General features: G+C 39.4%; 2 protein-coding genes across 2 annotated transcripts in view; both read right to left on the bottom strand.

Moving 5' to 3' along the window:
* LOC124386514 overlaps positions 1–207 on the bottom strand; it is a 1,790-nt gene extending 1,583 nt beyond the window's left edge. The window contains exon 1 of the mRNA XM_046850403.1: positions 1–207. This exon is cut by the window's left edge and continues 646 nt beyond it. Coding sequence (XP_046706359.1) covers positions 1–56 — 56 coding nt within the window. The 5' untranslated portion in view covers positions 57–207.
* A 6,602-nt stretch (positions 208–6,809) lies between these two features.
* sv2bb (synaptic vesicle glycoprotein 2Bb) lies at positions 6,810–24,717 on the bottom strand. Its single transcript, XM_046849320.1, has 12 exons — positions 24,313–24,717; positions 19,515–19,695; positions 19,135–19,286; positions 13,615–13,748; positions 12,442–12,531; positions 12,247–12,360; positions 12,071–12,159; positions 11,188–11,352; positions 10,974–11,107; positions 10,602–10,802; positions 7,890–8,049; positions 6,810–7,048 (listed from the first exon to the last, which is right to left on the bottom strand). The coding sequence occupies exons 1-12, from the start codon at positions 24,704–24,706 to the stop codon at positions 6,865–6,867; spliced, it is 1,998 nt and encodes a 665-aa protein (XP_046705276.1). The 5' UTR covers positions 24,707–24,717; the 3' UTR covers positions 6,810–6,864.
* Between the last annotated feature and the right edge of the window lie 1,862 nt (positions 24,718–26,579).

Genomic DNA, 26,579 nt, shown 5'->3' with positions numbered 1-26,579 from the left:
ATGTCCGAATCTGAGCTAAAAGAGCTGTAGCTGAGGAAAGAAGGAGAAAGATCCATCCTACTTGCTTTCAGAGGGATGAGTGTAGGCTGAAGAGTCGGATTCGGAGGAGGATTTTATACAGCAGGAGGTGTGAAGTGACACCTCCACAGGCGTCTTCTGCCCACTGCTGTCTGTCTGTTGAGGACATTGGGAAAGAAAACGAGCGAGGGAGAGAAAGAGAGCGAGAGAGAGTCCACCTGTTCTGTCTGGACTTTGGATTTGGGAAATATAGAAATTAAATGAAAGACCAGAATTAAACTGGATTGAGATAAATGTGTTATTGTATGATATAATAAATGATGATGGATGTAGATTATTTGAGGCAAATAATAATATAGTGAATAAAACGTGTTTTTTTTGTTGTCTTTAAGCATCTCTATAAAACCTACTTCACAAAAATATCTTTCACACATCTGATTGTAATAATCTCTGATTTCACCTGCTGTAGCAGTACAAAGCCGTGGGGAGGGGGCGTGGCCTAAAGGCTGGAGAAGTCCTCAGTTTGTCTTTTGTTCATTTTTTTGCAATTTTTAAAAGTTCCACTTTTACACCAATAAATACAACTGGAACTCTTTCAGGAACTCTGGATAACAAGTTATTTAAATGATATTGATTTGGATTTGCATAAACCGGTGTAAAGATAAACTGAGTTTAACAGATAGAACCTGGAAATTCATGAATTCTAGTGTAAAGACACAATAAGAAAGAAAATACTATAATAATATTAATAATAATAATTCAATTAAATTAAATAAATCATAATTCTCATCGCCAATTCCCCCCAAGACTTTATCTTTTATTAATTAATCTTTTTAAAGTTAAAGTCAGTGTTGAGACAGAGTTGAGTCAGAATTGAGTCAGTGCTGAGACAGAGTTGAGTCAGTGTTGAGACAGAGTTGAGTCAGAGTTGAGTCAGTGTTGAATCAGTGCTGAGACAGAGTTGAGTCAGAGTTGAGACAGAGTTAAGACAGAGTTGAGTCAGTGCTGAGACAGAGTTGAGTCAGAGTTGAGACAGAGTTAAGACAGAGTTGAGTCAGTGCTGAGACAGAGTTGAGTCAGAGTTGAGACAGAGTTAAGACAGAGTTGAGTCAGTGCTGAGACAGAGTTGAGTCAGAGCTGAGTCAGTGTTGAGACAGAGTTGAGTCAGTGCTGAGACAGAGTTGAGTCAGAGTTGAGACAGAGTTAGGACAGAGTTGAGTCAGTGTTGAATCAGAGTTGAGTCAGAGCTGAGTCAGAATCTATATTTGTCTAATAACATGACAAAAACATTAAAAATGTTAATAAAATACAACCTACTCACCAGAGATGCAGACTCATAATGTGCAGCGCCCCCCAGAGGCTGTAATCCAGTGGTACGGCTCGTATTCACTGGTCTGGAAGTGGAGAACAAACCCTTTCCCGGGCTGAGACACACTAGCTAGCTTCAGGGTTTACTGACCTCCTCACCATGTCTAGTGTTTCTGGAATAGTCCGCCCTTGAAAATGTATTTTTAAGTATGTCTGAGACCAAATCAATTTCTTTTCCTCCGTCAGTAATTGTGGGCATAAACAAAAAATCTTACTCATATGTATGAACGTGTGCAGAGCTACACACGTGTTTTACCAGTCGCTGTAACAGTTTCCCTCTGACCAACCAATCAGAGGACGGAAAAATGCTGACGCTATTCTGGGCCAGTGATCTGCCCTGTGAGGAGAATCTGAAATCTGATTGGATAAAGAAACAGAGCTGTTGGTAATATTCCCTATGGTAAAAGTCCAGCAGTACTGATTCTGAAGGTTCTGTGTAGATTAGATTCACATGGCAGCACATAGAGGCTGAAATCTGATTGGACAAAAATCTAACATCCACATACACGTACTGAAGCAGTGCAGCCGAGAGAAACACTACCACATGAAGAGAAGAAACTGATGGAATAAATTAATACAATTTCATGGAACAAATATTAGAATTTAGGCTGTAAATGTAGGTCTGAGCGTCTGATAGTGTTTAGACCAGCAGAGAAGGATTTACTGACCCTGACCTCCAGCCACTGGAGTCTATGGACACTATGGAGTCTGAACACTAAAGAATCTGAACACTAAAGAATAAAAACACCATGGAATATGAACCTTTTCTTTTTAAAATTTTTTTTTATAAAATTAGACGTTTTATAAAAAAAAGGACCCAATAAAGACCCCACACACTGTAGTGCACATTAAATATTTTATTTATTTTTATACTCACGAAATAAATAAATAGATAAAAATAAATGAAAAAAAAAATTGAGAAACAGAGACATTAAAAGGACAAGTCCATTCCATTCGGAGACAAAAATAAAGACGAGCAGATATTTATGGCTTTCCTTTACACAATGACACAGACACGAAGATGACCAAACACACGTTTTTCACACATTTATAAAACACTATTATTATTATTATTATTATTATTATTATTATTATTATTTACACACCAGTTTGTTTACAGCACGTTTATTCCACATCACCGTCTTTCTTTTCTCTTTTCTGCTTTATAAATGTGTTTAGCGATTAAACGCAGAGCTGCAGGAATGGATTCCAAGCCTAAACATGTCTCATTGAATTCTCACGTTTAGCATGAGGGTGTTCTAACATCGGGACAAAAGCGTTCCAGAGGAATGACTTACAGAGAAACAGTGAGGTTTTGTAAATATTGACTGGAGTGTATATTATCAAACAAACATGCTAAGACTTTCAGTCAGGTTTAGCGTTAGCGTCTCTGTCCTTTTTTTCAAATGGACACAATCAGTTTAGATTTGTTACAGTGTCTGAAGTTCGCTTCAGTACTAGCTTCTAGAGCTAATGCTAATGTAGCAAGTAAATAAAGCTCATAGTCTCCAGATTATCATCATGCAGCCTACATAAGAAATGAACGGTCTAAACCTGATGTAAAGTCCAGACCTGGTGATTTGAGACATTTACAAGCCTTCACGCATTCTGCACATGGTTGTGTATCCGCCTGAGTTTTATTTACAGTGACACAAAATGCACACGAGAAGCCATTCACACCGTTCACTTGGTTTAACGACACCAAAATACACACACAGGCATGCAGCTTATCAGCTAGCTGTTAGCACACTTAAAAACCAACGTCCAGTCCAAATCCAGGGTTCCTTTTGTTGTTGGTGTTTTGGAGGTTGTGTGAATGGTGTGGTGAAGATGGAGCTTCACACCATGTTGCTCAAATCACTGTACTAGCCCTGGTTGCTATGGTTTCACTCCTAGCGTCTGGCTAAAGCAATATCAGGATATTTACATCTTCATCATATCAGCCAGATATATTTTGTGCATTTTGTCCACAAGGTAATTTATCAGCATAGTTAATGTGAGGAACAACATATGTGAGGGCAAAATACAAAAAAAACTTCCACAAGCGTACAAACTCACGTACCTTCCAAACCTTCTAATGTGTGAACGCTCCAATACTGTAGGTGGTGCTGTTTAAATTTCAGGACGAAAGGATTCAAGTGCGCAAAAACAGGGTTAATTTTCGAGTTATTTTTAGAAATCCAGCAGACGAATAAAAAAAATCACAAAGTCGAGGTCAAGGACAAACACAGCGTCAGACAATCAGCAAACAACATGAAGATGGCAGGAGCAGAGACGTGGAATGTAAATCAAAACCACGAGGTGGAGATGGAGAGTGAGCAAACAGGCGTATATACTTCACAAAAGAGTCAGTGATTAGACGTCCTTTATATTGGAGTCAATGAAGTCCTTTATATATCCGGTGCCAGTGTGTGTATATGTGTGTGTGTGTGTGTGTGTGTGTGTGTGTGTGTGTGTGTGTGTGTGTGTCTGTGTAATTAAAAACCGGTGTGTCTCATTAGAAGCTGGGTGACTGTGTGTGTGTGTGTGTGTGTGTGGTTTGTGTTGGAACATTAAAACAGGATTATCAACAATCAAAATATTAAGGACATCTGGAAATTGACCAATAGCAGGAAAGGGGCAGAAACAAGACTTGAGTCAGGACCAATCACAATGCAGCGCAGGAAAAAGTGTATTGTCACTCCTCAGAGGTATGGATGTCGAGAGACTCGTATAGTGATTGTGTTCAAGACAAAGCGATCCAAACCTCACAACATTTACGCTATGCTACAATTACATCACACATCACCTTCAGCCGACCTCTGTCTTTGCACGAAATACAGCGAGGAGATTAGACAACTGCCATGTATTCACCTCTGAAACCCTGACTCCAGAGCGAGTCTTGGGAACAGAAGTAGGAACCGTGTCCAGGTGAGGAACATGACAGGAAAAGAATTGTTCTATTGAACAATCACGACAACAACACAAGAGTGGCTCACGTTCTTTACGTTCTTTTTGTGCAGATGGACACAATCAGTTTAGATTTGTTACAGTGTCTGAAGTTCGCTTCAGTACTAGCTTCTAGAGCTAATGCTAATGTAGCAAGTAAATAAAGCTCATAGTCTCCAGATTATCATCATGCAGCCTACATAAGAAATGAACGGTCTAAACCTGATGTAAAGTCCAGACCTGGTGATTTGAGACATTTACAAGCCTTCACGCATTCTGCACATGGTTGTGTATCCGCCTGAGTTTTATTTACAGTGACACAAAATGCACACGAGAAGCCATTCACACCGTTCACTTGGTTTAACGACACCAAAATACACACACAGGCATGCAGCTTATCAGCTAGCTGTTAGCACACTTAAAAACCAACGTCCAGTCCAAATCCAGGGTTCCTTTTGTTGTTGGTGTTTTGGAGGTTGTGTGAATGGTGTGGTGAAGATGGAGCTTCACACCATGTTGCTCAAATCACTGTACTAGCCCTGGTTGCTATGGTTTCACTCCTAGCGTCTGGCTAAAGCAATATCAGGATATTTACATCTTCATCATATCAGCCAGATATATTTTGTGCATTTTGTCCACAAGGTAATTTATCAGCATAGTTAATGTGAGGAACAACATCTGTGAGGGCAAAATAAAAAAAAACTTCCACAAGCGTACAAACTCACGTTTGTTTAAATTTCAGGACGAAAGGATTCAAGTGCGCAAAAACAGGGTTAATTTTCGAGTTATTTTTAGAAATCCAGCAGACGAATAAAAAAAATCACAAAGTCGAGGTCAAGGACAAACACAGCGTCAGACAATCAGCAAACAACATGAAGATGGCAGGAGCAGAGACGTGGAATGTAAATCAAAACCACGAGGTGGAGATGGAGAGAGTGAGCAAACAGAGCGTATATACTTCACAAAAGAGTCAGTGATTAGACGTCCTTTATATTGGAGTCAATGAAGTCCTTTATATATCCGGTGCCAGTGTGTGTATATGTGTGTGTGTGTGTGTGTGTGTGTGTGTGTGTGTGTGTGTGTGTGTGTCTGTGTAATTAAAACCGTGTGTCTCATTAGAAGCTGGGTGACTGTGTGTGTGTGTGTGTGTGTGTGTGTGTGTGTGTGTGTGTGTGTGTGTGGTTTGTGTTGGAACATTAAAACAGGATTATAAACAATCAAAATATTAAGGACATCTGGAAATTGACCAATAGCAGGAAAGGGGCAGAAACAAGACTTGAGTCAGGACCAATCACAATGCAGCGCAGGAAAAAGTGTATTGTCACTCCTCAGAGGTATGGATGTCGTAGAGACTCGTATAGTGATTGTGTTTAAGACAAAGCGATCCAAACCTCACAACATTTACGCTATGCTACAATTACATCACACATCACCTTCAGCCGACCTCTGTCTTTGCACGAAATACAGCGAGGAGATTAGACAACTGCCATGTATTCACCTCTGAAACCCTGACTCCAGAGCGAGTCTTGGGAACAGAAGTAGGAACCGTGTCCAGGTGAGGAACATGACAGGAAAAGAATTGTTCTATTGAACAATCACGACAACAACACAAGAGTGGCTCACGTTCTTTACGTTCTTTTTTGTGCAGTTTGTCTACAAGGTCATTTCTTAGCATACTTAATGTGAGTAAAGACTTCTATGAAGGGTAGGTGAAGACAAAATACACTTCCACGAGCATGCAAGCTCGCGTACCTTCCATACGCTCTCATGTATGAGCGCTGAACCACAGGTGGCGCTGTTCAAATTTCAGGACAAAAGCAGGACGCAGGTGAAAGGTGTGTGAGTTATTTCAGGAAATCTCCCGAACATCAGAGGAAGCATCAGAGAATCCTGAGATCTCTGCGTTTTCATTGGCTCATTAGACGTTCTTCAGGTTATTACTCTAATTTTTAATTTGTTAAAATTTCAGAAAATGCTCAAGTACCAACAGAACATATTGGTTCTGGTTTGAGGGACCACATAAACGGTCACCATGATGACAGTGATGGTCTTCATTACGACACAGAAACGAGGTTGGGTCTCCGGTTGACTCTGTTAGTCTCTCTGATTAGTCGTTTATTTAAACGATACAAAAATGCAATAGTTAAAATATTTATTCTGACGAATAATTGCGGTGCAACCAATCAAATGCGAAGGGTGCTGTTAGCCCCACCTCTGGGATCCTCCCATTTGTCCCTGTTTATTTATTTATTTATTTTTTCAGTGCAGTGAAACACATCTGAACAATTTTCTCATTATTAATATTATTTTTGGAATAAGTGACATTATAATGGTTAGTTTGAGGTGATGATGTTTAACCAGATGTTAGTAATAAATTATGATTTATATCTACAAATCTACACAGATGATCTGGAAGTCATAAACATGCGTTTTTATTTTTGGTTTCTGGACTTTTTGATAGTAAAGTCTAGAAAGAGACATTCTACCAGCCTTTATGTTTGTGTGTGTGTGTGTGTGTGTGTGTGTGTGTGTGGGGGGTATGGGTTTACATCACAGCAGAACTTTCTCTCTGGTTTCTGGTAGTTTCAGAGCCAGCACTCCCCCACACACCAGCGCACCACAGGACAGGAGGATGGGAACAACTTTAGTGACCCCCACAAACGAGGAGAAGATGGAGCTGCCCAAGATGGCTGCCAGTTTACATGTTGCGTTCAGGACACCAAACGCTGTGGCTCTGTAGAAACAAGACCAAAGGGAAAAAAGTGTAAAAAATAAAAGACGTGAGCAATGATTTTAAAGATTCAATCCTGGTTGAAAAGTAGAACTTTTAATCTAAATAATAATTTCTTTAAACCTAATACACAAAATGGCCACTGATATTTGAAACACTGCTTGTGTACTTGCTTTGTGTTTGTGTGCTGCAAAAACAATGAAATACTGGAGGAAGTGCAATAGGATACACAATATGTCAAAAGTATTGGGACACCAGTCATATGCCAGTCTTTTATTTATTTATTTATTTTTACACTTTCGCCTGTATATTGTGTAAATTTGTGTCCACAGTAAATAAACACATTAGTGTTATGTGTTGGTTCTACACATTTACTAAACACTAAAATTAACTGGTGTTCTTGGTATAGTTACTGCTCGAAGTGTAAAAACTTGTCATGACTTTGAGTCCAGAGTTCTGGTTTTCTAGTAAATAATTTATGAATGTAAGTTTAAAGATTTTCTTTTTAGATGCAGTTTATGACAACAATTACAACCAGAGCATAAAGTTATAAACAGAAGTAAATCTATTTATTCTATTTAGATTCATTGATGAAGGAAATCGTGAAACTTTTGAATTCTGATTCAAAAGAATGCCCGCTTTTTAAATCTGTTTATAATAACAAACCTTAAAATAAAAAAACATGACGCTGGTTAAATCTTTTCATAGTAAAGAACCTAAAAAAACAACATGATGCTGATTGTCTTGTTTAGCTAAACAGTATTTTTAACCAAAGTTCTTTATGCTCCGTCTTGATGATAGTGGGCAGGGGGGCGGAGAGGAGGTATAGATGTTGAATCAGTACCTTTTTGAGGCGGGGTAAATCTCCACGGTGATGACCTGGATGCCGTTCCACGCCGCCACACTGACACCGCAGAACAGACACTGCAAGGCAATGATAGCCGCCTGACTGAAGGTCAGGAAGAGGAAGAAGGTGCAGCCGGCTGAGATGAGCATGGAACCTCCTGTTGACAGACAACAATCAAATACAGAGGAGATTCAGATTTCTACGGTCAGTTCCTGTGAACAATTATGTTATGGTAGCTATAAACGCTTGTCCTTCTATATTTATTCTCAATCAGAGAAAATAATTCAAGTTTGTTACCATAGAAACCACAAAGAAGTGTTAACTCCTCTGTCCTGATGTCGAAAAGAACCAGCTGTTACACTGACACTGGAGACTCTTTCCTTACATTTTACATAAACATCTCCTTACTTTAAATAACATGTGGGTCAGAACAGCATCAGTTACACCATTAGTCTTGAAAACATTTGATACCACCTTGTATTGCAGGGGGAGTGGGAGCTCAGTGGCAGGGGAGTGGGAGCTCAGTGGCAGGGGAGGGAGCTCAGTGGCAGGAGTGGGAGCTCAGTGGCAGGGGAGTGGGAGCTCAGTGGCAGGGGAGTGGGAGCTCAGTGGCAGGGGGAGTGGGAGCTCATTGGCAGGGGAGTGGGAGCTCAGTGGCAGGGGAGTGGGAGCTCAGTGGCAGGGGAGTGGGAGCTCAGTGGCAGGGGAGTGGGAGCTCAGTGGCAGGAGTGGGAGCTCAGTGGCAGGGGAGTGGGAGCTCAGTGGCAGGGGGAGACTGAGCTCAGTGGCAGGGGGAGTGGGAGCTCAGTAGCAGGGGAGTGGGAGCTCAGTGGCAGGGGAGGGACACTGACACTGGAGACTCTTTCCTTACATTTTACATAAACATCTCCTTACTTTAAATAACATGTGGGTCAGAACAGCATCAGTTACACCATTAGTCTTGAAAACTTTTGATACCACCTTGTATTGCAGGGGAGTGGGAGCTCAGTGGCAGGGGTGGGAGCTCAGTGGCAGGGGAGTGGGAGCTCAGTGGCAGGGGAGTGGGAGCTCAGTGGCAGGGGAGTGGGAGCTCAGTGGCAGGAGTGGGAGCTCAGTGGCAGGGGAGTGGGAGCTCATTGGCAGGGGAGTGGGAGCTCAGTGGCAGGGGAGTGGGAGCTCAGTGGCAGGGGAGTGGGAGCTCAGTGGCAGGGGAGTGGGAGCTCATTGGCAGAGGTGGGAGCTCAGTGGCAGGGGTGGGAGCTCAGTGGCAGGGGAGACTGAGCTCAGTGGCAGGGGAGTGGGAGCTCAGTAGCAGGGGAGTGGGAGCTCAGTGGCAGGGGAGGGACACTGACACTGGAGACTCTTTCCTTACATTTTACATAAACATCTCCTTACTTTAAATAACATGTGGGTCAGAACAGCATCAGTTACACCATTAGTCTTGAAAACTTTTGATACCACCTTGTATTGCAGGGGAGTGGGAGCTCAGTGGCAGGGGTGGGAGCTCAGTGGCAGGGAGTGGGAGCTCAGTGGCAGGGGAGTGGGAGCTCAGTGGCAGGGAGTGGGAGCTCAGTGGCAGGAGTGGGAGCTCAGTGGCAGGGGAGTGGGAGCTCATTGGCAGGGGAGTGGGAGCTCAGTGGCAGGGGAGTGGGAGCTCAGTGGCAGGGGAGTGGGAGCTCAGTGGCAGGGGAGTGGGAGCTCATTGGCAGAGGTGGGAGCTCAGTGGCAGGGGTGGGAGCTCAGTGGCAGGGGAGACTGAGCTCAGTGGCAGGGGAGTGGGAGCTCAGTAGCAGGGGAGTGGGAGCTCAGTGGCAGGGGGAGTGGGACACTGACACTGGAGACTCTTTCCTTACATTTTACATAAACATCTCCTTACTTTAAATAACATGTGGGTCAGAACAGCATCAGTTACACCATTAGTCTTGAAAACTTTTGATACCACCTTGTATTGCAGGGGGAGTGGGAGCTCAGTGGCAGGGGAGTGGGAGCTCAGTGGCAGGGGGAGTGGGAGCTCAGTGGCAGGGGAGTGGGAGCTCAGTGGCAGGGGAGTGGGAGCTCAGTGGCAGGGGTGGGAGCTCAGTGGCAGGGGAGACTGAGCTCAGTGGCAGGGGGAGTGGGAGCTCAGTAGCAGGGGAGTGGGAGCTCAGTGGCAGGGGAGTGGGAGCTCAGTGGCAGGGGGAGTGGGAGCTCAGTGGCAGGGGAGTGGGAACTCAGTGGCAGGGAAGTGGGAGCTCACTGGCAGGGGAGTGGGAGCTCAGTGGCAGGTGAAGACTGAGCTCAGTGGCAGGTGGAGTGGGAGCTCAGTTGCAGGGGAAGTGGGAGCTCAGTGGCAGGGGGAGTGGGAGTTTAGTGGCACTTTATCGCTAGGCTGCCACTCTTGCACAAGGCCCTTAACCCTCTGTGCTCCAGCGGTGCTGTATCATGGTTGACCCTGCACTTTGACTCCAGCTTCCGAACGAGCTGGAATATGCGACAAAAAGAATTTCACTGTGCTATAATGTATATTTGACAAATAAAGTTTGTTCTATTCTATTATTGCATTCATACACCTGAGCAGTGGCAGCTAAACGGTGCTGGGATTTGAACTGCCAACCTTCTGATCAGAAGTCCAAAATCTTAACCACTAAGCTCTACACTGGGACATTCCTTCAGCTCCTGTTATAGGTAATTAATAAGCACCTTCTGACCAATCAGGATCCAGAACTCAATGTTTATATTTGTTCAACTAACCGATTATTTTAATTCTCCCGATCTTATCCATGAAGAGTGCCGAGATGATATTCCCGGGAAGCACAGCCAGACTTCCCAGAAAGCTGACCAAGTAAACGAGGACATCGTTTTCCTCCTGGACGTTGAGATGGCAGCCCTTCTTAGGGTTGAGGAAACTCGTGTTGTCCATCATGCAGTCAATGAAGTTCTCTTTATCAAAATCTGAAGAAATAACACACACACACACACACACACACACACACACACACACATATACACACACACACACACACACACACACACACACACACACACACACACACACACACACATCACCTTCAGGTCTCCTAAGGCATCACGTGATGCAGATTCATAACCGTGCTTCATTCTGACCGGTGTTGTAGAAGGTGGTGTATCTGAAGGTGCAGTTTTCAAAATAGGTGTCTGTAGACCTGATGTTCTCAAAAAAACAGTTCTCAAAGAGCGAGTCCTCGAACTTCACAGATTTCATCTCGATGCCGATGAACCTGGGTGAAAAAACGTGATGTAATAAAACACGCACACACAGACACACACACACACACGTCTACGTTCATACTATACGCACTTGTCGTTGATGTATTTTCCATCGCTGTGGATTTGATTCTCCAGGGAGAAGTTGAAGTGAAAGTTTTCGATTTTCTCTCTGGGGAAATTCTTCACCTTGGACTCGTATTCCTCATACTGTAGGTGCTTGATCATGTCTGGGAACCACACGGCTAATCCGTAGTAACTACAACACACAATTGGAAAACATTAGAATCATGTAGAAGCTGTAACATTATGAGCACTTTTCTGCTAAAACTATGCTGACTTAATACCGTACCAGGAGGACCAGACCTGTCAGGTACACATGATGCTAACTGGGGCTGCTACACGTATGTGATATTTTACTCAATTATCTGCATTTAATTGTGACACTGTGTAATTTTTATGTATTTTACAAACATGCTGTGGACACCTTAGCATAAGAGATCTGTATGTGCTTCTTTTTGAACATCCCATTCCACACCATTGGCTGTTATAATGAGCTCCACTCTTCTGGGAAGATGTTCCATTCGATTTTGTGGAGATTTGTGGAGATTAATTCCGCTACAAGTGTGTTAGTAAAGTGAGGTAGTGATGTAGGGGAGAAGGTGAGGAGGTCTGGGTTGCAATCAGCAGTCACATTCATCCCAAAGGTGTTCAGAAGGGTTTAATAGCAGGAGATCTTTCAACCCATTTAAAGCAGATTTTTATGAAGTTGGCTTTGTGCACATGCAGGAACATGTCTGGGTCTCTTAGTTCAAGTAAAGGGAAAATTTCATGCTCCTGCATTCAAACACGTCTGATAAAAGTTTGTGGAAACAGTTAAGAGAAGAAGCACATCTGGCTGGACAAGGCTGACATGCACAACTCAAGAGAACGTTTTTATTCATTTCTAGAGCGTGTTCATGTAGGACATGTTTTACCTGAAAGCCATCGTAAACCAAATCACAGCCATGAGGAGTGTAGCGAGTCTCAGATCGTGAGCTAAGAGAGATGCGACGTTCTTCAGCACCTGCACACGGTATGAAACACAGCATTAAACACATCTTGAGGGTAAAACTTATGTCAGCGTAGGTCATAAACCCAGTGATGAGTTTACCAGTCTGATCAGAGTCACCGTGCGAACCGCCCATCTCTGGAAAGTTGTTCCTGTGGAGGTCTGAATCTCAAAGAACTCGTCCTCCTGCGTCTTTGGGGTTTTGATCTGAGAAACCTGAGCAGGAAACAGAAACTTTAGTGTTCCTTCATATAGAAATGTGATCATCTGTTTCATCTTCAGTAGAACCTCACTCACGGTGAACACTCGCTCCGGTTCTCCTTTTGCTCTCCAGTTCGTGTCGTGAACCCGCTTCAGGATCATCCAGGCCTCGTCGTGTTTCGCATGCTGGAGTAACATGGAAAAAAGAAAAAGAACAGAAAGAAATTAATCAATGAAACAAAATAAAGGACAAGGGACAACAAAAAAGAGAGAAAGAGAGAAAGAAGGAAAGAAAGAAAGAAAGAAAGAAAGAAAGAAAGAAAGAAAGAAAGAAAGAAAGAAAGAAAGAAAGAAAGAAAGAAAGAAAGAATGGGGGAAAATTAAGAGAAAAGAGGAATAAATAAATTCTATGTGTATTTATATGTTTGAGTCACATTCGTCTTTGTCTGCTCTTCACTTTCCTTATTTGGTCACAGCTTCCTGTGTTTGTTAACTTGTTCTCTCTCCTGATTGATTGTCCTGTTCCTGTTCCTCTACCTGTCCCTGTACCTGTTCCTGTTCCTGTACATGTTCCTGTACCTGTTCATGTTCCTGTTCCTCTACCTGTTCCTGTTCCTGTTCCTGTTCCTCTACCTGTTCCTGTTCCTGTTCCTGTACCTGTTCCTGTACCTGTACCTGTACCTGTACCTGTTCCTCTACCTGTACCTGCACCTCTTCCTGTACCTGTACCTGTTCCTCTTCCTGTACCTGTACCTGTTCCTCTTCCTGTACCTGTTCCTGTTCCTGTTCCTTGACCTGTCCCTGTACCTGTTCCTGTACATGTTCCTGTACCTGTACCTGTTCCTGTACCTGTTCCTCTACCTGTACCTGCACCTCTTCCTGTACCTGTACCTGTACCTCTACCTGTACCTGTACCTGTACCTGTACCTGTTCCTCTACCTGTTCCTGTTCCTGTACCTGTACCTGTTCCTGTACCTGTTCCTCTACCTGTTCCTCTACCTGTACCTTTACCTGTACCTCTACCTGTACCTGTACCTGTACCTGTACCTGTTCCTGTTCCTGTACCTGTAACTGTTCATCTACCTGTTCCTCTACCTGTACCTGTACCTGTACCTGTACCTGTTCCCATACCTGTTCCTGTACCTGTACCTGTTCCTGTACCTGTTCCTGCTTCCTTGTGGAAGAATGTGTTTGTTTCTGCTCTGTCGCAAGTGTTTATGGATTTCGGGCTGAATTTCAGCACATACATGTTGACCTTTGACCCTGTACCTCTAGCAGGAAGCGAGGACTCTCGGGCATGAAGTTGAGGCCGATGAGGGCGGCGACGGCGGGCAGGGCACAAACCAACACAAAAACACGCCAACTGTGGAACTGAAACTCCGAACCCATACTGAAACCCCATCCTGAACACACACACACAAAAACACACACATTATTGTGTTAAAAAGGCTTATTTGTTATAAAGGTCTTATTAATGTTTAATATCTGCAGAATTATGAGCATTGTTATACAATTGTTATAGACAGTTATCAATGTTTCAGAGTGTTAATAATGTGTTATAACTGTTCTTTAGTGTGCGATGTAACAGAATGTTAACGTGTTATAACTGTGCAATATCAGAGTCAGAATCAGGTTTATAGGCCAAATGTGTTTACACACACAAGGAATTTGGTTCCAGCTGTTAGTGACACTCAAAGTACAGACATAAATTCAACTATACATTTTATACTATAGTAAAGGGGTTGATGTTATAGAGGTGTTATTAACGTTATAATAGTACTAAAGTAAGAGTTGATGTTATAGAGGTGTTATTAACGTTATAATCGTACTATAGTAAAGGGGTTGATGTTATAGAGGCGTTATTAACATTATAATCATACTATAGTAAAGGGGTTGATGTTATAGAGGCGTTATTAACGTTATAATCGTATTATAGTAAGGGGGTTGATGTTATAGAGGCGTTATTAACGTTATAATCGTACTATAGTAAGAGTTGATGTTATAGAGGCATTATTAACATTATAATCGTACTATAGTAAAGTTGATGTTATAGAGGCGTTATTAACGTTATAATCGTACTATAGTAAAGGGGTTGATGTTATAGAGGCGTTATTAACGGTATAATCGTACTATAGTAAAGGGGTTGATGTTATAGAGGCGTTATTAACGTTATAATCGTACTATAGTAAAGGGGTTGATGTTATAGAGGCGTTATTAACATTATAATCGTACTATAGTAAAGGGGTTGATGTTATAGAGGTGTTATTAACATTATAATCGTACTATAGTAAGGGTTGATGTTATAGAGGTGTTATTAATGGTATAATCGTACTATAGTAAAAGGGTTGATGTTATAGAGGCGTTATTAACATTATAATCGTACTATAGTAAAGGGGTTGATGTTATAGAGGCGTTATTAACATTATAATCGTACTATAGTAAAGGGGTTGATGTTATAGAGGCGTTATTAACATTATAATCGTACTATAGTAAGAGTTGATGTTATAGAGGTGTTATTAACATTATGATCGTACTATAGTAAAGGGGTTGATGTTATAGAGGTGTTATTAATGGTATAATCGTACTATAGTAAAAGGGTTGATGTTATAGAGGCGTTATTAACATTATAATCGTATTATAGTAAGGGGGTTGATGTTATAGAGGTGTTATTAACATTATAATCATACTATAGTAAAGGGGTTGATGTTATAGAGGTGTTATTAACGGTATAATCGTACTATAGTAAAGGGGTTGATGTTATAGAGGCGTTATTAACGTTATAATCGTACTATAGTAAAGGGGTTGATGTTATAGAGCCGTTATTAACGTTATAATCGTATTATAGTAAAGGGGTTGATGTTATAGAGTGTTATTAACATTATAATCGTACTATAGTAAAGGGGTTGATGTTATAGAGGCGTGATTAACGTTATAATCGTACTATAGTAAGAGTTGATGTTATAGAGGCGTTATTAACGTTATAATCGCATTACTATAGTAAAGGGGTTGATGTTATAGGCGTTATTAACATTATAATCGTATTATAGTAAGGGGGTTGATGTTATAGAGGCGTTATTAACATTATAATCGTATTATAGTAAGGGGGTTGATGTTATAGAGGCGTTATTAACATTATAATCGTATTATAGTAAGGGGTTGATGTTATAGAGTGTTATTAACATTATAATCGTACTATAGTAAAGGGGTTGATGTTATAGAGTGTTATTAACATTATAATCGTACTATAGTAAGGGGTTGATGTTATAGAGGCGTTATTAACATTATAATCATACTATAGTAAAGGGGTTGATGTTATAGAGGTGTTATTAATGGTATAATCGTACTATAGTAAAGGGGTTGATGTTATAGAGGCGTTATTAATGGTATAATCATACTATAGTAAAGGGGTTGATGTTATAGAGGTGTTATTAACATTATAATCGTACTATAGTAAAGGGGTTGATGTTATAGAGGCGTTATTAATGGTATAATCGTACTATAGTAAAAGGGTTGATGTTATAGAGGTGTTATTAACATTATAATCGTACTATAGTAAAGGGGTTGATGTTATAGAGCTGTTATTAACGTTATAATCGTACTATAGTAAAGGGGTTGATGTTATAGAGCTGTTATTAACGTTATAATCGTACTATAGTAAAGGGGTTGATGTTATAGAGCCGTTATTAACGTTATAATCGTACTATAGTAAAGGGGTTGATGTTATAGAGCCGTTATTAACATTATAATCGTATTATAGTAAAGGGGTTGATGTTATAGAGGCGTTATTAACATTATAATCGTATTATAGTAAGGGGGTTGATGTTATAGAGGTGTTATTAACATTATAATCGTACTATAGTAAAGGGGTTGATGTTATAGAGGTGTTATTAACGTTATAATCGTACTATAGTAAGAGTTGATGTTATAGAGGTGTTATTAACATTATGATCGTACTATAGTAAAGGGGTTGATGTTATAGAGGTGTTATTAATGGTATAATCATACTATAGTAAAGGGGTTGATGTTATAGAGGTGTTATTAACGTTATAATCGTACTATAGTAAGAGTTGATGTTATAGAGGTGTTATTAACATTATAATTGTACTATAGTAAAGGGGTTGATGTTATAGAGCCGTTATTAACGTTATAATCGTACTATAGTAAAGGGGTTGATGTTATAGAGCCGTTATTAACATTATAATCGTACTATAGTAAAGGGGTTAATGTTATAGAGGTGTTATTAACGGTATAATCGTACTATAGTAAAGGGGTTGATGTTATAGAGCCGTTATTAACGTTATAATCGTACTATAGTAAAGGGGTTGATGTTATAGAGCCGTTATTAACGTTATAATCGTACTATAGTAAAGGGGTTGATGTTATAGAGCCGTTATTAACATTATAATCGTATTATAGTAAAGGGGTTAATGTTATAGAGGTGTTATTAACGGTATAATCGTACTATAGTAAAGGGGTTGATGTTATAGAGGTGTTATTAACGTTATAATCGTACTATAGTAAAGGGGTTGATGTTATAGAGCCGTTATTAACGTTATAATCGTACTATAGTAAAGGGGTTGATGTTATAGAGGTGTTATTAACATTATAATCATACTATAGTAAAGGGGTTGATGTTATAGAGGCGTGATTAACGTTATAATCGTACAATAGTAAGAGTTGATGTTATAGAGGCGTTATTAACATTATAATCGTATTATAGTAAGGGGGTTGATGTTATAGAGGCGTTATTAACATTATAATCGTATTATAGTAAGGGGGTTGATGTTATAGAGGCGTTATTAACATTATAATCGTATTATAGTAAGGGTTGATGTTATAGAGCGTTATTAACATTATAATCGTATTATAGTAAGGGGGTTGATGTTATAGAGGTGTTATTAACATTATAATCGTACTATAGTAAAGGGGTTGATGTTATAGAGGTGTTATTAACATTATAATCGTACTATAGTAAGGGTTGATGTTATAGAGGTGTTAGTAATGGTATAATCGTACTATAGTAAAGGGGTTGATGTTATAGAGGTGTTATTAATGGTATAATCGTACTATAGTAAAGGGGTTGATGTTATAGAGGCGTTATTAACATTATAATCGTACTATAGTAAAGGGGTTGATGTTATAGAGGCGTTATTAATGGTATAATCGTACTATAGTAAAGGGGTTGATGTTATAGAGGTGTTATTAACATTATAATCGTACTATAGTAAAGGGGTTGATGTTATAGAGGCGTTATTAATGGTATAATCGTACTATAGTAAAAGGGTTGATGTTATAGAGGTGTTATTAACGTTATAATCGTACTATAGTAAGGGGTTGATGTTATAGAGCGTTATTAACATTATAATCGTATTATAGTAAGGGTTGATGTTATAGAGCGTTATTAACATTATAATCGTATTATAGTAAGGGGGTTGATGTTATAGAGGCGTTATTAACATTATAATCGTATTATAGTAAGGGGGTTGATGTTATAGAGGTGTTATTAACATTATAATCGTACTATAGTAAAGGGGTTGATGTTATAGAGGTGTTATTAACATTATAATCGTACTATAGTAAGGGTTGATGTTATAGAGGTGTTAGTAATGGTATAATCGTACTATAGTAAAGGGGTTGATGTTATAGAGGTGTTATTAACGTTATAATCGTACTATAGTAAAGGGGTTGATGTTATAGAGCTGTTATTAACGTTATAATCGTACTATAGTAAAGGGGTTGATGTTATAGAGGCGTTATTAACGTTATAATCGTACTATAGTAAAGGGGTTGATGTTATAGAGCCGTTATTAACATTATAATCGTATTATAGTAAAGGGGTTGATGTTATAGAGGCGTTATTAATGGTATAATCGTACTATAGTAAAGGGGTTGATGTTATAGAGGCGTTATTAACGTTATAATCGTACTATAGTAAGGGTTGATGTTATAGAGGCGTTATTAACGTTATAATCGTACTATAGTAAGGGTTGATGTTATAGAGGTGTTATTAACGTTATAATCGTACTATAGTAAGGGTTGATGTTATAGAGGCGTTATTAACGTTATAATCGTACTATAGTAAAGGGGTTGATGTTATAGAGGCGTTATTAACATTATAATCGTATTATAGTAAAGGGGTTGATGTTATAGAGGCGTTATTACCATGTTCTACATGTACTGTAGTGATGGATGATGTTACAGAAGTGTTATTTATGCGTTAAAACTACCATAATGAGGACCGAAAGACAATAGAAGTGTTATTAAAATGTTATAACTGTCCCAAAGTGAGGGATGATGTTCTAGAAGTATTATATGGAACATATTATAACTTTATTGTACTGAGGGATGTTACTGAAGTGCTAGTAAAATGTTATAACTTGCGTAGTAAGGGCTGATATAGAGGTGTTAACATGTCATAACGGTACTGTAGTTATAGTATAGTTATAACTTCACAATGTTATACAGGTGTTATTAGCATGTTATAAATGTACTATAGAAAGGGATGATGTTATAGAATAGTAACTAACAGATTATAGTTGTAACAGTCAGCGATGATGTTATATTGGTGTTAACATGTTATAACTACCATACTGAGGGACGATGCTACATTGGTTTTTATTAACATGTTATAACAGTACTATAGTAAGGGACAATGTTATAATTGTGTTATTAACATGTTATTACAGTGCCATAGTAAGTGATGATTATAAAGGTGTTAACATGTTATACCCTGTACCAAAGTGAGGGGCGCTGTTATATATTGGTGTTATTAACATGTTATAACAGTACCATAGTGAGGGATGATGCCCCAGGCAGTGAATGAAGCATAAATTCCTCCCATCATCCAGAACATACAGAGCCAGCTGAGATGCTCTCCTCTCTTATCCATCTGCAGAAACTCTGAGAAATACGAATACACAATAGGGACAGAGCCACCGATCCTGTAGAACACACACACACACACACACACACACACACACACACACACACACACACACACACACACACACACACACACACACAAATTGTTTCATCAGTTTATTGTTTTCAGCTCCTGCTGGTTAGAATCCTTTATAAACTGAAGTTGCTCTTTCTTATTTCTCTCTGTCTGTCTCTGTCTCTCTCACTCTCTCTGTTTTTTTATCTCTCTTTGCCTCTGTATCTCTCACCCAAAGCCAGATATGAGTCTGAAGAAGATGAAGAATCCATATCCCTGAGCAAAGGAAGAGAGGAAGGCGGCGATGCAGTTGATGGTCAGAGCGATGAGCAGGCATTTCCGTCGTCCTATTTTATCAGCCATCCCCCCCCACAGGAACGCTCCGAACATCATTCCCAGGAACACGATCAGACCTGAAGGAGAAGTTTACTGGTGAGGAGCATGTCAGGATGGAACTGTTCCTTGAACTGTTTTAAAATAACAATCATTTTTCTGAGGGAGTTTGGGGTGAACACATTACCGGGTGCAGTGGCTGTTGACGACCACTAGAAGGCACAATTTCTTTCTTTTTTTAATTCCAAAGCAGCCAAAGATAAATATATATTTATAATTCAGTGTGAAATGATATTTCCTCAGATCACACATCATTAATATGCACAGAATAAACTCTCTCTTTTCCTCTATCCTCCCCTCTGTCTTTCTCTTCCCTTTACAGTGTGCTTGCTACATGAGTAAAAGCTTCATGTCCTCGGGTTTATTATTCTTTTGCAAAACAATAGAAATAGTGTGTCATATATTCATACATTTACACTCAGTATAAACAATCATCATCATCATCATCATCATCATCATCATCATCATCATCATAATCATCACTTTCAGCTATAACTCTTTGCTGTTAAACTGTGGGAGGCGGGGCCTTAAATTTAGTAGGCGGAGTCATACCAACAATTTTTGTCCTGACGAATAACATTCCAGCTTTAGATTCTACATATAAGTAACTAATTAATCTTTAACTAACTAAGAAATAAATAAACTAATGACGAACATACTAACTGTCTTTATTCCAAAGTAACTGAGTAAATAACTCATTGTAGTGGAGTGGATGTGGACAGACGGCTCTAAACCCTGGTCACTTTTGACCACCTGCTTCTTGTACAGAAGAGATGATGGAGTTTTTTTTCCCTCAGATGATGTTCTTCATTGTCCAGTTTTGTCTGTACACCCAGGACCTGACCATGTCAATAAAAGAACATTCCTGTAAATATCTTCAGTGCGATTAGGAGAGAAAACATCTAGAGCACAATGCCGCTGCAGAGTCCTGAAAACTACCATTTACTTCATTCTCACAATCAGACACAAGTCTTCCAAAACAACACGGCACACACTCTTTACCTTTAATTACCCTCAGAGAGAGAGAGAGAGAGAGAGAGAGAGAGAGATTCTCCCACAGAGAGGAGGAGGACTGGCTCACTCCATCTCAGCATGTCCATCTGTATTCTCTCTTTCTCTCTCTCTCTCTCTCTCTCTCTCTCTCTCTCTCTTTTCTATCAGTTGCTCTTAATCCCTCCTGCCAGGTCATGACACTTAGATGAATAGAAAGGGAGAAAGGGACTGATGGTGGGAGAGAGAGAGTGGGCGATCGAAGGAACATAAAAGCAGGAGTGAGTGATTAACATAATGCTTCAGGAATAAAAGAAAAGAAGAGGAGACTGAAAGAGAAAGAGAGATATGAAAAAGATAAAGAGCTGGAGGAAGAAAGATAAGTAGGGAAAAAATGATAGAGGGATAGAGGGATGTTGTGTATCAGATTCAAGATTGAAGGTCAGATAGAAGTGTATTGATCTGCTAAATCCTATGCTGACTCTGCTGTTTACAGGAACACACACACACACACACACACACACACACACACACACACACACACACACACACACACATGCCAAGGCAGGAGTCAGCTGACGTCAGCATTTAAAGGTACGATGCGAATGTATTTAACAAGCAAAGACTTTTATTGCTATCAATGTAGCATCATACTATCTGTGAATAATTATCGTTTAGACTTTAGGCCACGCCCCCCGGAACTGTTTCTATAGTCACAGCTCATTCACAGGAACTACAAAAAAAAAAAAAAAAACCCTTGATTTAATAATATTATAGATGTATCAATGTGGTGAAGTATTTTGCAGGGAGATGAATTTGCTTGATTCACAAAACGAAGCAGTTCAGAAGAGTCGTTTGTTCGCATTTCGCTTTAATAAAAAGATGAGATTTCTTGCCGTTATTTACGAGTGTATCATTTTTACACTGTTCATTACACTGAAGCACAACCGCTGCCATGGAAACTGATTACATTTTTATTTGATCAATTGGGGTACCAGTGCTGGGGTGGCAGATGGGGTGGCAAGGCTTTTTTTAAGGGTAGTAGTTGCCACCCTGAGCCACCCCAGTACATCCACTCCTGAGGAGATGGTTATGAAGACATGTATGGAAGGAGTCTCCAGTGTCAGTGCTTTGTAACAGTCAGAGTCCGACATCTTCAGGACATCGGAGTGTACACAGCTTTGTGTATTTTTGTCTTCTTAAAGAGTGATGAAAGAGAAAAGGGAGGTGAGGTGAGGGAGTGAGGGTTTATAGCTGCTGTAACGTAAGTGAGAACAGGAACTGATTCGCTTTACAGTGTTACATGAACCTCATCTCATGCAAACCTCATGTTATAGATGCAACATTGTTTTAATGTCAATGGAACAGAACACTTCTGGAAGGAACACCTGGAAGGAACTCACTCGCGTCATCAAACTACCCTGATGTGGATTAGTTTCCTAAAACAGCATGCCTCATCATGTTGTGTTATTTTACTGTGTCTTAACCTGAGTGATTTTTTTCTCTTTTTTCCACCATGCTGTTAGGTTGCGTTTGAAAATGTAAAATGTACAGTGTACATATGAGACGAGTGAGACATTCTCCACTCTCCAGCGAGCGAGTCGTTCCTTGGCATTAGGTCGAGACACGACTCAGCCTAATCTCAGCGCTGTTCACTAACTCTGCAGCCGCTCCTTATTTATGTTCTTCTTAAGTAGCTTCTGGCTAATATCGAACCCCTGCCAAGTGTTTTCAGCTCGATCCTAATCGCAAATTCCCTCAGGGGGAAACGGGATACTAATGAAAATGGATGCAGCTGCAGAAGGATGCAGAAGGTTCCAGATGTCAGAAGTGTGTGTATACGTGGAGATTTAACTCTAAATAAAACCTTTTTCATATTAGGGGTGGTTATATGTTATAAGTACATTGTTGCTAGGCAACTAGAAATCTCAATCATATGTTTGCTAGCTAGCAATAAATCTGTAGAGTCTTTATACGCTCAGTAAATAGATGCAGTAGTGATGAAAACGAACCTGAACATCAACGTTTACCTCAGATGTGTTGACAAATGAATAAGAATTATAACAACTAACATTAATTTATAATTACACTTAGCATGGAGATATAAATGAGCTCCTGAGATTGGGAGGAAAATCAGTATACAACTAGAATGATTTACAGTACAACAAGCATGAGCTAGGAATTAGGTAGCTCGCATGTCACTGGCAAACTTCATGAAAACTAGCCAGAACATCAACATTTACCTCAGACATTTCATGGGTATTTTTTTTAATCGGAAGAAAAATGCTATTACTGCACAACTGGGTAACGTGGCTGCAAGGCTACATTAGATAACGATGGAAACAAAGGAATTAGCTAGCTAGAATGTGGTCAGTAAGTTTATTATACACTGTGTAGATAGAAGTGAGAGTGAAAATGAGACAAAACTATCCAAAACATCAACATTTACCACAGGGTTGCTGGTAAATAAATGTAAAAAATGTTTATAAAAACAAAAATTACACTTTATCCTCAATAGCTAGCAATATTTTATCTTATTTATTTATTTATTTATTTATTTATTTACTTATTTATTTATTTATTTGTGTTTTAGCTCTTTTTAATATAACTAGTCTTTAGTTAGATTTAGCTAGAACATTTACCAGAGCTACATGAACTGTAAGGATGTATTGACAATAAAAATGAGACAGAATTATCCGGAACATCAACATTTACCTCAGATATGTTTGTAAAAAAGTAAAAAAGGCAACCGTGTAACAGTTATTCTTAACATAGACTGCTAATCAAATCTTAGTGCTTTTAAATGGAATTTATAAATTATATGCTAAAAGGAAAAGCTAATACACACCACTGCTAAGCAAATGGGCAACGTGGAGATAATGATTTGATAAATAACGATGGAAACGAATTATCTAGCTAGCATACAATCAGTAAGTTTGTTATAGACGTTTAAAAGACACTGTGATAATAAAAATGATAAAGGATTATATGAAACATCAACATTTACCTCAGATGTGATAATCAGAAAATATTCAGAACAAATAGGTGTTAAATAGCTAGTACACTCATTAGTTCATTACAGAGATATAAGAATGCAGAGAAAGTAAAAACTGGATAACATTGTTTAGAACATCAACATTTACCTTAAATGTGTTCATAAATTATTAATTATTATTAATTATTAATAATGAAAGACTTCAAAGAGCCAAAATGACACAGTAATTACTCTAAGTGTTAATCGCTACAGAGTTTTTTGTGTTCAAATGCAACACAAGGACGAAGGGACAGATGAATAAAATAGCTAGCATATCGTCAGTAAGTTGGTTAAACACATTGTAAAGACGCAGTGACAGTGAAAATGGGGCTGAACTTTCCAGAACATGAACATTTACCTCGTATTTGTTGGACAGTCTAATTAAAATCATCTTTAATAATTTCAGTGAAAAATATCAGCTACATTTGACTTTGTCTAAAATTGTTTTTTATTTGTAAATATAATTTATTGCTATTTCTGATTTGCACGGGTGGTATTACCACATACGTAGAGTCAACAACAACCTGCAGCTCCCCCTCTCCTTCCTAATGGCTGGGTTTAGCTAACCCTAATATTAAAAATTTAATTATTACCACATAAAACCTGGACTTACCCAGCATGCCTTTCTCTGCATTAGACATGCACATGTCCTTCTCGGCACTGGGAAGCGCCAATGCCACCACGAAACACTCGACGCTGTCGGCCATCAGCGCCAAGCCCAGCACCACAAACAGACTCCACTGGAAGCGTCCGTGTCCGCAGTCCTCTATAATCTCCTCATACTGCTCTGCAAGTCCCTCGTCTTCATCTGGATCGGCGCGGAGTTTGATCTTCGACCTCGCCGTTTTTACCTCATCCGGGTGTGGGATGCCCTGGTACTCGCCCTCGTACATTTGGTCATCCTCGTCATGACCCTCGGTGGCGTCACTTGCTGCATCTTCATCTTCCTGGTATTCGGCCTGGTAGCCTTCTCCATGGTGATAGCTGTTTTGATAGTGGTCAGCCATTTTTAAACAAATTTACAACAAAGCAAGTGCAGGCCTGGACACCCCGGATGGACAGGAGACCAGGTGTGTGTATTCAGATGGACAGGAGACCAGGTGTGTGATTTCAGATGGACAGGAGACCAGGTGTGTGTATTCAGATGGACAGGAGACCAGGTGTGTGTATTCAGATGGACACTTTCACTTTCTCAGAATGTCCACATCGCTCCAGGATGACATGTTAAACCTGTTAGAGAACAAATCAGATCTTAGCCTTCAGAATGTATTTATACCTTTAGTAAATATCAATTAGTGGCATTTTTGATCTCTTTCTTATCTGTAAGGAAAAATGAAACACTTTGGGTAAATAATCAACAAGGTATGATGGTGATATAATGAAGCAGAGTTACTGTTACCACCAGGGCGATGAAAAACAGGGAGTTCCTGAGTGTTTTATTTCTCCTACACCCCTTACAAAAATTCCCAATGTTTTAATGACATGAGTGAGTTCCTGTTGTCACTTAAGTTATATCAACTATAAACACTTGTTCTTTGTTCTTTTCTTTTCTTTTACTGGTTTGTAGAAACTATAAAGAAGTGCAAACTCTTCACAACGCTCAGAAAATTTACCCTCTGACACTGGAGACCATTTATATTATAGAAACATCTTCTGACTTGTCATTTATATGGAGCGTGATCTAAACACGCCCCTGCAAACCAGCTGTTGCTACAGAAACCATAACATCTGCACTACAATCAGAGCTGCTGTTAAATAGAGTTAATCAACACCTTCTGACCAATCAGGATGGAGAACTCCACAGCTCTGTAGTGTAAATGTGAAATATCCTTTTATACTCAAATTATTCGTTATATTTATGAATCTAAAACCCTCATGTTACTTCATGAAATGTATTTAATATGAAAAGCCACTGGGCAGTGGGGGAGGGGGATGTTAGGTTGTGTGTGTGTGTGTGTGTGTGTGTGTGTGTGTGTGTGTGTGTGTATGTACCCACTTTCACAATTGCTGCAAAATATTGATCATGAAATTGATTTGAGTTGTGTATAAATCCAGGACTGGAAAAAAGATGTACCTATAAATACTGTTCAATAACGATATTTCCCCTCATTATTCATTGTCACACCTCCGTTTGTGACACACACACACACACACACACACACACACACACACACACACACACATCAAGCCTAACTAGGAGAAAGACTCTGGGTGTAAGTGATCAGGTAATCTATCACTATAACACAACTATAACACAACTATCATACAACTATTACACAGCTATCATACAACTATACCACAACTATCATACAACTATACCACAACTATCATACAACTATACCACAACTATCATACAACTATAACACAACTATCATACAACTATAACACAACTATCATACAACTATACCACAACTATCATACAAATATACCACAACTATCATACAACTATACCACAACTATCATACAACTATACACAACTATCATACAACTATAACACAACTATCATACAACTATAACACAACTATCATACAACTATACCACAACTATCATACAACTATACCACAACTATCATACAACTATAACACAACTATCATACAACTATACCACAACTATCATACAACTATAACACAACTATCATACAACTATAACACAACTATCATACAACTATACAACTATCATACAACTATAACACAACTATCATACAACTATACCACAACTATCATACAAGTATAACACAACTATCATACAACTATACCACAACTATCATACAACTATACTACAACTATCATACAACTATAACACAACTATCATAGAACTATAACACAACTATCATACAACTACAACACAACTATCATACAACAATAAGACAACTATAGTACG

This window comes from Silurus meridionalis, chromosome 5 (genome assembly GCF_014805685.1).
Source record: "Silurus meridionalis isolate SWU-2019-XX chromosome 5, ASM1480568v1, whole genome shotgun sequence".
NCBI lineage: Eukaryota > Metazoa > Chordata > Actinopteri > Siluriformes > Siluridae > Silurus > Silurus meridionalis.
The sequence above is the reverse complement of the archived record's forward strand: the minus strand, read 5'-3'. Positions and strand labels throughout refer to the sequence as shown.

Bases quoted from the DNA above. Each gene is read 5' to 3' on its own strand.
- sv2bb (XM_046849320.1), bottom strand. From the start codon at position 24,706: ATGGCTGACCACTATCAAAACAGCTATCACCATGGAGAAGGCTACCAG. The intron at 19,696-24,312 runs GTAAGTCCAGGT...CTTCTCCTTCAG, and splicing joins TGCAGAGAAAGGCATGCTGG to GTCTGATCGTGTTCCTGGGA. The intron at 12,361-12,441 runs GTGAGTGAGGTT...TTTCCTGCTCAG, and splicing joins AACCGGAGCGAGTGTTCACC to GTTTCTCAGATCAAAACCCC.